The sequence below is a fragment of the Lontra canadensis genome, unplaced genomic scaffold, assembly GCF_010015895.1.
Source record: "Lontra canadensis isolate GAN:19392208 unplaced genomic scaffold, GSC_riverotter_1.0 scaffold147, whole genome shotgun sequence".
NCBI classification, from domain to species: domain Eukaryota; kingdom Metazoa; phylum Chordata; class Mammalia; order Carnivora; family Mustelidae; genus Lontra; species Lontra canadensis.
The window spans coordinates 2,540,388-2,552,055 of NW_022631141.1; the positions used below are offsets into that span (position 1 = coordinate 2,540,388).

At 45.5% G+C, this 11,668-nt stretch overlaps 1 protein-coding gene across 1 annotated transcript in view; it reads right to left on the reverse strand.

The window, feature by feature from the left end:
* Positions 1-1,987: 1,987 nt before the first annotated feature.
* Positions 1,988-11,668, reverse strand: part of LOC116859081 (caspase-12-like) — an 11,396-nt gene continuing 1,715 nt past the window's right edge. Inside the window, 6 exon segments of the mRNA XM_032844096.1 lie at positions 1,988-2,834; positions 3,161-3,270; positions 6,274-6,420; positions 7,017-7,251; positions 8,275-8,406; positions 8,408-8,448. Coding sequence (XP_032699987.1) covers positions 2,736-2,834; positions 3,161-3,270; positions 6,274-6,420; positions 7,017-7,251; positions 8,275-8,406; positions 8,408-8,448 — 764 coding nt within the window. The 3' untranslated portion in view covers positions 1,988-2,735.

Genomic DNA, 11,668 nt, shown 5'->3' on the forward strand with positions numbered 1-11,668 from the left:
GTAGCTGTTTGTCCCTCTTTTGCTCAGCTTCTTTATTCTCTGTCATTTGGTCTTCTATATCGCTAATTCTTTCTTCTGCCTCATTTATCCTAGCAGTGAGAGCCTCCATTTTTTATTGCACCTCATTAATAGCTTTTTTGATTTCAACTTGGTTAGATTTTAGTTCTTTTATTTCCCCAGAAAGGGCTTTTATATTTCCCGAGAGGGTTTCTCTAATATCTTCCATGCCTTTTTCAAGCCCGGCTAGAACCTTGAGAATCATCATTCTGAACTCTAGATCTGACATATTACCAATGTCTGTATTGATTAGGTCCCTAGCCTTCGGTACTGCCTCTTGTTCTTTTTTTTGTGGTGAATTTTTCCGCCTTGTCATTTTGTCCAGATAAGAGTATATGAAGGAGCAAGTAAAATACTAAAAGGGTGGCAAAGACCCCAGGAAAATACACTTTAACCAAATCAGAAGAGACCCCAAATCATGGGGGGCAGAAAGGGGATAAAAGAGTTTTAGAAAAAAAAAAGAAACAATTAAAAAAAGAAAATGAACAAAGAAAAACTATAAAAAAGAAAATATATATATATATATTAGATAAACTAGTTTAAAAACATTAAAAAAGAAAAGGGTAAAAGTTAAAAAAAATTAGCAGAAGAAGAAAAAAAATTGAAAAAAAAAACCAAATTAAATTAACTGCAAGACTAATGAATCATGCGGAGAAAGCCATGAATTCAGTGCTTTGCTTTCTCCTCCTCTGGAATTCCGCTGCTCTCCTTGGTATTGAACCTGTACTCCTTGGTAGGTGAACTTGGTCCTGGCTGGGTTTCTTGTTGATCTTCTGGGGGAGGGGCCTGCTGTAGTGATGCTCAAGTGTCTTTGCCCCAGGCGGAGTTGCACCGCCCTTACCAGGGGCCGGGCTGAGTAATCCGCTCGGGTTTGCTTTCGGGAGCTTTTGTTCCCTGAGCGCTTTCCGTAGAGTCCGGAGGACGGGAATGAAGATGGCGGCCGCCCAGTCTCCGGCCCGGAGGAGCCGAGAGCTCGGGGCCCGACTCCTCAGTGCGCCCTCAGAGAACAGCGCCCAATTGCTCCCGTCACCCTGGCCTCCGGCCGCGCTCCGAGCTCACCGAGCCTGCGACCGGTTCAAGGTAACCCCGAGCTGTGAGCTCACTCCTCGGCTCCGTCTCTGTAGCCGGCTTCCCCGTTCTAATACCTGCAAGCTCTGCGACACTCAGACACCCCCGATCCTTCTGTGACCCTGCGGGACCTGAGGCCATGCTGACCCCTCGTGGGCTTCACCCCAGTTAAGCCTCTGGAGCGATGTCCCTCAGCGGAACAGACTTAAAAGTCCTGATTTTGTGCTCCGTGGCTCCGCCGCTTGCCGGGAGCCGGCCCCTCCCCCAGCGGTCTATCTTCCCGTCGCTTTGGATTCACTTCTCCGCCGGTCCTACCTTTCAGAAAGTGGTTGATTTTCTGTTTCTAGAATTGCTGTTCTTCTCTTAGATCTCCCGTTGGATTTGTAGGTGTTTGCAATCTATAGATAAGCTCTCTAGCTGATCTCCGCTGCCTGAAGTAGTCTCAGCTGCTACTTCTCCGCCATCTTGACTCCTCCCCTCAGGTGAACTTCTAAGTGAACTAGAAAATAATAGATTTTTGACATTCTAGAGTTCACAAAAAACACTACTTGTAGTTCATTACAAAATATTATTAAAAATATCCTACGGCCAAGTTAGACATAAGTCAAAATTAATGAGAACCCCATCTGTAAATGTGGAGTTCCAGGTCAAATATCAGTCACATGATCTCAAATGGAGAATAAATGAATGACCCTCTATGACAAAGATGCCATCCCAAGAACATAATCATTGCTTAATATCAGGATACCTATTAATGTGATCATATATTTATCCATTAACTATTATTTTCTGTTTTTCTATACTTGAACTTTGTTTTGCAGTGAAAATGATTTACTTCTACAATAGAATGAGAAAACAAATATTATTTTCAAAAAATTTTATTAAGCACTAACTCAGCAACACTATGACCATGGTTTTCACGTGGCATTGTTTCAGGGTGGACAAGTGGGAATTTTGGTAGAAAAATATTCACATTCGAACATTAACCTTTTAAAGTAGTAGATTCACAGAAAATGGAATGGCTAGATTTTCCTGGGAAAATTAGAAAGAAGAAAACATAAGTAAAGATGTTATTGGAGGTAAGACATGAATAGCACTAATCTCTACTATGAGGTGTGCCTTCACAGAAGGGCCATGAGCCCCTCATCCCCCAAGGGGAGGATCTGCCAGGAGCCTCACGGTCGCAGCATGGACCCAGCAGCCATCAGCTGGCCCCGTGGTCAGGCGGACCTTGTCAGAAACAGAGGAATGAGACTCAGCGCACCTGACTTCTTGGGGAGGAAGCCACACGTCAGCTGCCCGCACAAGGCCAGCTGTTTTACGCATGCGTTGGAACTAAATATTTTCCACTCACTAGGTAGGTCCTTGAGAGACATGAAGACTGAAGGATTTTCTAGCTGGCTACCATTAGACTTACAATTTCTAGTAATTTCAAAAGAAAGCAGAGTTTTACCAGGGCCATTAAGAAAATGCAGAGGTGACTGTAGCTAGTGGGCGGCTGCCCTCCGTCCCTGCTCTCCGCTCTCTCTAGATTATACGCACAGACTCTGAGCAGGGAGCACCCAAGTCCGCTTCTTGGAGACGTTTACCCGAGACGCTTCAGATGGATTTTAATTCCCAGGAAAGAGGTAGAAATATCGCGTCATGGATAACCTCTCAATCGTGGGCATCTGGATCATTGCATTGGGTTTCTCAAATGCATTTTGAACCTGAGGTAGTAAAGAAAATCTTCAGAGATCAAGGCTGTTGCCAGGTAATACACAGAAGAAATTCTGAGCTTTTCCTTGGCTATAGTGCATACATGAACAAAATAGTATCATCAAAAGCATTTTCTGAATAAGCAAGGCTCAGAGCCCATGAAATTCATGCTGGTTCCAAGCAACACTTCAAAAACACCTCCTCTTTAAGCGAACCTGGGGTACCAGAAGGCATGTCACGACAGCTTAAGAGCTTTCAGGACTCCCCCCAAAAAAGGGTTTGAAAATGGTTGCACAGTTTTCCGGGGCATAATGTGAAAAGACAAGATGACCCCTACCTTTCGGAAAATCTCCTCCAAATGGTGACAACAAGAGTACTCTCCCAAGTAGTGGATAAGTTGGGAAATGAAGACAGACCCCTCTGTGTTCAATCTCCAGGATACGTTATCTGCAAAGGAAAAGCATTAAAATATTGGGAGATGGGGCCTTTGTGTAAGTGTGGAGGAGTCTTAGAGTCATAGCTATTGGACACGGTTTGATATCGGTGCTTTGAAGGAGAGACAAGTCTGGATAGAGCTGGATGTCAGGTTCCTGCCACAGGTGCAGAGGAGACCCTTGTAGGGCCTCAGTCATGAATGCCCCCGCACATTCCTAAGCACAGAGCTATCCCCCACCGCTGCAGGGAGAGGGGAAGAACGGAATTCCTTCCAGTGCTTACTGTACAATCAGAAAAAGGAACCTAGATCTTGCCATTCCTTGAGTCTGAACCCCTCATCCACACTGTTGGCTACTGTAGTGCTCGCTTTAGCAGCACATGTTCTAAAATTGGAATGACACATTGTTGGCTACTGTAATAGTTTACTGGTAATTTTTCATCAGGAACATCTTTTGAGCACCTGCTGCTCGTTACCATTGCAGTGTGATCCAGCCTCTCCTGTCACCAAAATGCCAGTCGTCTCCTGTTTGTCCTTTTACCTGCAGCTGCTTCCCTTCCCAGGCTCGCCCTCCTAGCCCGCGCACTGCAAGCTGCTGTCTCCCTACCTCCCGCCCTAACTTCACGTGGGGCTCTCCCATGGCCGGCTTGACCTCCAAGTCATTAAACCTCACGGTCACTTACTGCACCTCACCTTTACCTAATGGCTTGTTCAAATCAGAAAGGCCATAGCCCCCACAGATTCTTTCCGGGTAACTGACAACACATACTCTTCTTACTTCGCTTTCTTATCCTCCAGCCATACTTCCTGAGCCCACTCTGCTGCCTGGGCCTTCGTTCTCTGCAGTTCAGCCTCTGCTTTGGGATGTCTTAGTCTGTTCTCTGTTTCTGGGTCATTTTTCCCATTGTTAGAACATTGAAGATAATGCTCAGGCAAGCATCTCCCCAAATCCTGATGCCAATCTCTGTTCTTCAGAGTAGCTCTCCTGGTAACTCTTCCTTTCCTCCTGAAGTATGCTGAAGGCATCTCACACTCTTTCGCAGGATTCCCCTTTTGTTGAAGGCACACAATCCTCTCTGGTGACCTCAGGTGGCCTGTGTCACCCTGTCTTATTCAGCCGCCATATCCACTAAACAGCAGGTCATACAAATTTTCCATCCTCATTATTTCTGGATTCAACAGCTATGTCTTCCCAAGCCTGGCGTAGTCACCTGTGACCTGTGAGACCCCGGTCACGTTCTAACCTGTCTCCCCATGTCGCCTCTCGCTGTGCCGTAACCCGTTCCCCATAGAATCCCCAGAGTGGACATCTAAAGATGTCGGTCTCATCTTTTCGTGAGGTATGTTTCACCACAATTTCCGATTACCACTAGTATAAAGCAGTGTTAGTAATAAAGCATGTCAACGTTAAAGATCAAATCCTTCCCTAGCATATGAGGCCTCAGATTATGCGGCCCCTGCCTACCCCTCCAACCTCCCTCTTGGTACCGGCCCCTGGCTCCGTGCTTCAGACTCTCTGGCCCTGTTTTCCAGCTCCTCTCTTTCCCAGGACTTCTGTGTCCACTGTCCTTCTCTGACCACTGACACAGTTCACTCCTTCATTTTTCAACACATTTTTCCTGAACGCACGCAGCACGGTTGACAAGCATTATTTATCTGTATGAGGCTGTGCATGGGTTTTCCACTCAGTTCATCTCGGCCCCTCTGCTCTGACTATACTCCGTAAGGCTCATCAAGCCCGGTGGCTTTAGCTGTGTACCATGTGCCCAGAGCCGGTCCGTCTCAGTGCATTGCTATGTGTACAGAAAGGAATGGAGGACTTACACATAGGAGACTCTCTGCCCTTAACTAAAATAGTCTCTTAGAGCATGCATCAGGCTGCATATGCCTTTTTAACTTCCTTCAGTAGCTATAAGTAGAGAGCTCCTCTTTCCAATAAAACTTTAATCAAACTCCAACAGGTAAGACAAAGTAGAACTGTTCCTGGTATGGAATGGGTGTTCCTGGCACAGCCTGTGTCCTGTTTCCCCAGACGAGACTCAGGGCATCCTCTTGGGCCAGCAGAATCTCAGGCCCTCCCTGGACCCACAAATCAGAACTCTATTGTAGTGATATTCTGGGCACATCCAGGTTTGTATTAGAACTGTGACTTGTGCGGGGCACCTGGGTGGCTTAGTCAGTTAAATGTCTGCCTTCAGCTCAGGTCATGATCTCAGGCTCCTGGGATCGAGCCCCATGTCGGGCTCCCTGCTCAGCGGCGAGTCTGCTTCTCCCTCTCCCTCTGCCTGCTGCTGCCCCTGCTTGTGCGCTCTCTCTCTATATCAAATAAAATAAAATACAAAATCCTTAAAAAGAATTGTGACTTATGTAAACTAGATTCTGGAAGTTGCTCAGGTTCTGTAAAACACTCATAAAACAAAATCATAGATGACCATTAAATAGATTTCCCACAGGTTTGACCATGATTGACTCCACGGATCTTCTCTTTCTATCTTCTGTTATGTCTTTCCTGCCAAAGGAGGATTTTCAGTCATTGGCTACATTATATTGAAGTCAGGCATTTGAATGTTAACTAATTTTTTAAGACTAGATTCAGATAACCAGCCAAGAGGTTCTAGAATATGTGAAGCAAGTGTTACGAGTGTTACTGATTGCCTTGTTTAACTGCTAGTAGATGATCAGGTGACCATGGGACTAACATACACTTCTGGGCCAGTGCTATATTCAGCAACAAGCAAACAAACAAACAAAAACCAACTCTTCATTTATTTAAACTTACACTGGCTTTAGTTCAGATCCTCACCAAAGTCCAGTTTACTTTGAAAGTTTCCTCCAAATTCAAGACTTACAGCTTTCAAGTTATAAAAGTAATCTCAATGTTCTAAACGTCTTCTGTACATCAAACCTATCGTTAGAGAAGAAATGCTCTGCTAATAGTGATCAGGTAGGATCCTAGCCAAGCCTGGGATCTGGAAACTGATAGGACGTGGAGAGACTGCTCTCTGAAGTCAACTTACGTGGAGTTGAAGATTTGAAAGCGATGAAGTCCTTCTCTACGTGGGTCTTTTTTATGGCATCACTGGAGATGTAGCGCTCCAAGGGCTGGTAACATGTCCACGCAAGTGCTTCTCCCATGTCGGTCACCCAGACGGCCCCGTCACCTCCTGGGAGAGACACCCGTGTCTTACGAAAGAAGTTACACACATAGACACACACACAGAATCTCTTCTACCATGCTACCCTTACTGCAGTACATTCTAGTATGGGATTTATTAAAAATGCAAGTGTGTACTGCTAGAAAAACTACCTCACTGACTGCAGAACATACAGAGCCCACTTATATTTAGAATGACCCAAAGGACCAGGACCAGGACACTTGTTATCATTCTAGTGTGCTTCACACTTCTTAAAAATTATACAGGCTTAATTTTTTTTAAGATTACTTATTTTTTTGAGAGAGTGAGCAAGTGTGTGAACACACAAAAAAAGCAGCAGAGAGGGAGAAGCAGACTTCCTGCTGAGCAGAGAGCCAGATGTGGGGCTTAATCCCAGGACCCTGGAATCATGATCTGAGCTGAAGGCAGACCCTTAACAACTGAGCCACCCAGGCGCCCCCAGACTTAATTTCTTCCTTGACTGGACGTGAGTGCAGTTCTAAAATGTTGTCTGTGTCACTCATCCCTGGGAACATGAAGGCGAGCTGCTAGGCCAATAGGAGGAGGTTCACAGCCCCTCCCTGGGTGTCCCCACCCCTACTCACTGCCTCGGCAGGCCTGCGTGATGATGACCTTGGGCTTGTCCTTGAGACCGTGGCAGGTACGGTTGTTGAAAATCTGGAAGATGGTGTCATCAGGAAGAATGTCTGGCTCTTCATCTCTGTGCTTCCTGCCACAGATCCCGTCCAGGGTGCCATGGGACATGAACACCAGGAACGTGCTGTCTGAGAACTGGTGCTCCTGGCGGGCAGCGAAGTTCTTCAGCTCCGTTATCATTTCCTGAAAGAGTCTCTGGAGTTACTACCTAGAAACTCTCCATACACAGTTGTGCTCAGAGAGTAGACAGAGAGGCATTAACGAATCAGAGGGCATCCCGACATAAAAGCAGAAATTTAGACATATAGAAGGTAAAGGCTAGCAGGGTTTTTTGTTTTGTTTTGTTTTGTTTTTCAAGACTTATTTATTTATTTGAGAGAGGGAATTGGGGGAGGAACAGAGGGAGAGAGACTCTCAAGCAATCTCCATGCTGAGCACAGAGCCCAACACGGGGCTTAGTCTCAGGATGCTGAGATCACGACCTGAGCCAAATCCAAGACTGTGATGCTCAAACCACTGTGCCCCCCAGGCACCCCTAGAGAGATTTCCATCCAGTGTGTAGCCCACTGGTTTTCAGTGGAAACCTAGGCTAGGGGAGGTGCTGGGAGGTGGAGTATAAGGAGGGGCGCGTGAGGTGGCAGGTCTCCTACCAGAAGGCTTTGCTTTCATCTGTATTACATGTTGGGGTTCCCCCAAGTTTTCATTTAAAAAGAGTAAGACAGAGTAAGGGACTGGTTCCTACTGACATAAAGTAGAGATACTTAACAAATTCCTTCTGAGGTTTAAAATGGTCTATCCAAAGTCACCCGTGGTATTTCTTCGGTAGAGCCAGGATCACAACTTTCTGTGTATGTGAGCGCTCATGGTTTTTTGTTGTTGTTGTTGTTTGTTTGTTTGTTTGACTGCATACTTGGCTTTACATCGAGACACATAATACTGAAATTGTAAAGGGCTCAGGGTTGTGACTCACAAAGACTATCAAGTCATCGGTGCCTCCCTAATGGAGAGCATTAGAAAGATCCAACGTTTTTAGTGAACTACTACTCTATAAATCTTTGCTAATGAAAGTGTGCATTGGAAGAGGCTGAAACCCAGGGGTTTCAGGAGAATTCCTGTAACATGCACTATGCTCTTCCAGCTGTGAAGGAAGAAGTCCAGGAAAGAAAGGGAAGGAAGGAAGCTTATCCCACTGTCCTAAAGCATTACCAGAGCTGTGAGATTTTCCTTTATAACCACCGAATATCCAAGGTTTTCAAGGAGGCCTTGCATCCCCAAAATGTCATTTTCAGAGCCTTCTCGCACAGAAAGATGGTCAAATTCTTTGTTACAGATGATGAGGGCCAGGCGTGTTCGGCCCTCCTTCTCCATCACTGGATATACCTGCAAATAACAGGAACAGGGTGAGTGCCATGTGGCCTGCCCACTTTTGCCTCTGAAGTCCACCCAAAGCAGACCCTTAGGATTACAGAACGGATGCCTGAAGGACTTGGGGATGGAAATAGATGCTCAGGAAGAAAGACATAGGACTCTAGACTGAAAACGTGTGCCATAGCTGAGCATGCACTCTGGAAACCTGGCTTTGGTTGTTCGTGGGGAGGCGTTTCAGGGACGTTGGAGGATGTGCTGAAACGGACAGGAAATTGGACGGAAGGGCCACTTAATTAGAATGACATGATTAAATAACATTCTGTGCCCTTTGGGCTGATCCAAAGGCGTCTGTATCAAGAGCTAAAATTCCCAGTGAGTTCCCAGTATGCGGTTTGAATGAACAGTCGTGTGTGTTCCTATTCCAAAGCGTGGTACCTCATGGACTCTCATAGTCTTCGGTTCTTGAGAATGCTTGCAGGGACAAATCTCCACCATGTCCATTGAGGAAGCTTGGATTTCCTGAATAACTGGGAGAAAAAAATAACTCCTGAGGGAGTAGCACCCACAGGCTTGCACATACGGATATCTTTTCACTGGACTCTCATTCTTGAAAACGCTTACTGCCATCCCTTCAAAAAGCTTAATATAACAAGAAAACCATTCTGTATTTAAAAAGAAATGACAAAAACAAAAGTCTTGAGTGCTCCCTCTTTCTTTTTGTTTCTCACTGACCCCCCCACCAGTTTCTGTTTTTGTCAGTGGCCATGACATGGGCTAATCTTTCATACCCAGCACATTAGACTCGTTTGCGTGCAGTACCCAAGATTTGCAAGGAGGCCTCTTGTTCATCTGACCTGGTCAAGTCATTATTCAGATATCTGAACTCCACTCACAGTATCCCTACTGTGTTATTACCACTAGTGAAATGTCTCCATTAATGGGGGAATATGCATGTTCTAAAGCACTCTGAACAGTCCTGACGGTCACAACGAATGAACCTTCTAGGTACTGGTATGTATTTCCTGCATTGGGACCATCCAGAAAATGTCTAATTCCTTGCCCACTGAAAGCTGATGAATATTTCTTTGGCTTCCATATAGCTTACCTTGTGTTTTGATTATTTTATGTAAATGCCCCCAGAAGAATAATGATTATATTTAATCTTAATTGTGTTTACTGTATGGTAAGCTTAATTAGGACAGGGAAGGTGTGTTTAAGTTTTGTTATATCCAGCATCTAGAATAATTGATTGTCTGGCACAGATTAAAACTTTATAACTGATTGTTAATGAATCGTTACCTTAAAATACTTGAAAATAGCCACCGACGATCCATCCCACCCCCTGCCTTTTGTTTTTCTATAGGGAAACAAGCCTTCTTCTGTTCCTTCTACTATTTTTTTGTAAGAATGAGTTCACTTTTTGAAGCAACCAGTCTTGTTAGTTTGCCTGTATCTCTCCCCATCTACTGTCCTTCCCCTCCCAATAAAAAGAAGAAATACACTTCCTCCTGTCTAAGTGACTCTCCTTGTGCCCTGAGTTCCAGTTCCTCTCTCCTGCAAGAACTTGACTCAGGCCTTTATTCAGCTCTGTCCTATCCATGTCTCCCCCTTCCCCCTGGTGTGTTCGCCCCCTGGCAAATCCCATGCTTTCACACCCCTCTCTCTCAGACACCTCCACTCCAAGCCCTTCCCCTCCAGCTGTTGCTCTGGGCCTGGGCTCCACAGCTCAGCACAGTTCCTTAAAGGCGATGTTCCACAGCCTGTTTCCATTTTCCCAACTCTCATTTTGTTCTTATATGCGACACACACTGGCTGTCACTGTCACCCTCGGATCCTTGGGATCGAGGTTCCCACTGACCATTTGCTGCTATTTCAGCATTTAACCTGGCAGAACACATCTTCTCCCTTCAGCACGTCTCCATGCTTCTGCGGTGCTGTGTGTTGTGGCCGCGCTTCCTCAAGCTGCTGGCTCTCAGCTCTCCCGCTGCACAGCGAAAAGTTAGGCCTTTCTACATTGGACCCTCTGTTATCCTCTGTGAGCACCAGTGCCCAGGTGGCCTCTTCAGGACATCATCTTACCTACTGTCTGCACGCTCCTGAATCCCCAGAGCTAGTCCCAGGCCTGGTTCTTCTGTGAACAACTCGGTTGAATCCACCTGTGTATTTTCAATGTCTACCCTGGGAGGTACTACACGCGTCAAAGTGGGCATGTGCGGGGAGAGACCCCTAATGTTTGTCCGTGCCTATACTTCTGGTTCTCCTGAGTTTTCCCTCAACTACAAGTTTTCTTCTACCTCATTTAATTAGAACCTTCACCTAGCTGCCAGCCAAAACCAAGATTCATCCCGATTCCTCCTCTTCTACATTAGCCAACAGCCTACCCATCCATAGTTTTTTTGACTCTAGCTCCAAAAGATGTCAGATATCACCATTTGTCTTCCTCTCCATTGGTATAACCCCAACCTAAAAGCTATTATCTCTTAGCTGAAATATTTGAATACCTTTGGCCTTTCTGATGCTATGCTTGCTTATCATTCCTCCATTTGAAAACTCCTAAAGACTTTCTATTGCAAATAATATCCAGTTCATTCTCACTTCCACAAAGGCCCAGAGTGGTATGGTAGCTTCAGCATGAGTTCATAACAGCTCATCCTACCATGTCCTCCCAGTTTGCTACTCCCCCATCAGATTGGCCTTATGGCATGGCATGTCCATTTCTGCTCAGCCCCCATGGGCTTGCTGCCCTTTCCAGGGGATGCTTTTGCTTTAGAGTGTGGCACAACCCTCTCCCTCTCTGTTATTCAAGCACGTACTGAAATATCACCCCAAATGAGTTCTCGTAATTATTCACTGTGGCCCACCTGCCTCACCTCTTTTCTCTTGTCCATTTCCTGAATTGTCCTATTTATTTTTCATATGTACTACCTGTGCACCTTCATTACACTGTCAACTCCATGAAAGCAAGATGTTGACCTATCTTGCTTACTGCTAGAAACGGTGATTAGAATGGTAGACAGTAGGTGTTCAGTTCATATGTGTGTATAATGGATACAACAGCGACTAAAGATTACAAGGTATTCATGCCTTTGTAAGCTTGTCCCGGACTTCTGAAAATATGATACTCACAACTCAACACTCCAGTAGCCCCTTTCTAGACACTGCAATTCCTTGGTGTGGTTCAGTAACTCATCCGTTTCTCTAGTGATCACACAGTGTGTGTGTCTAGTCTTGT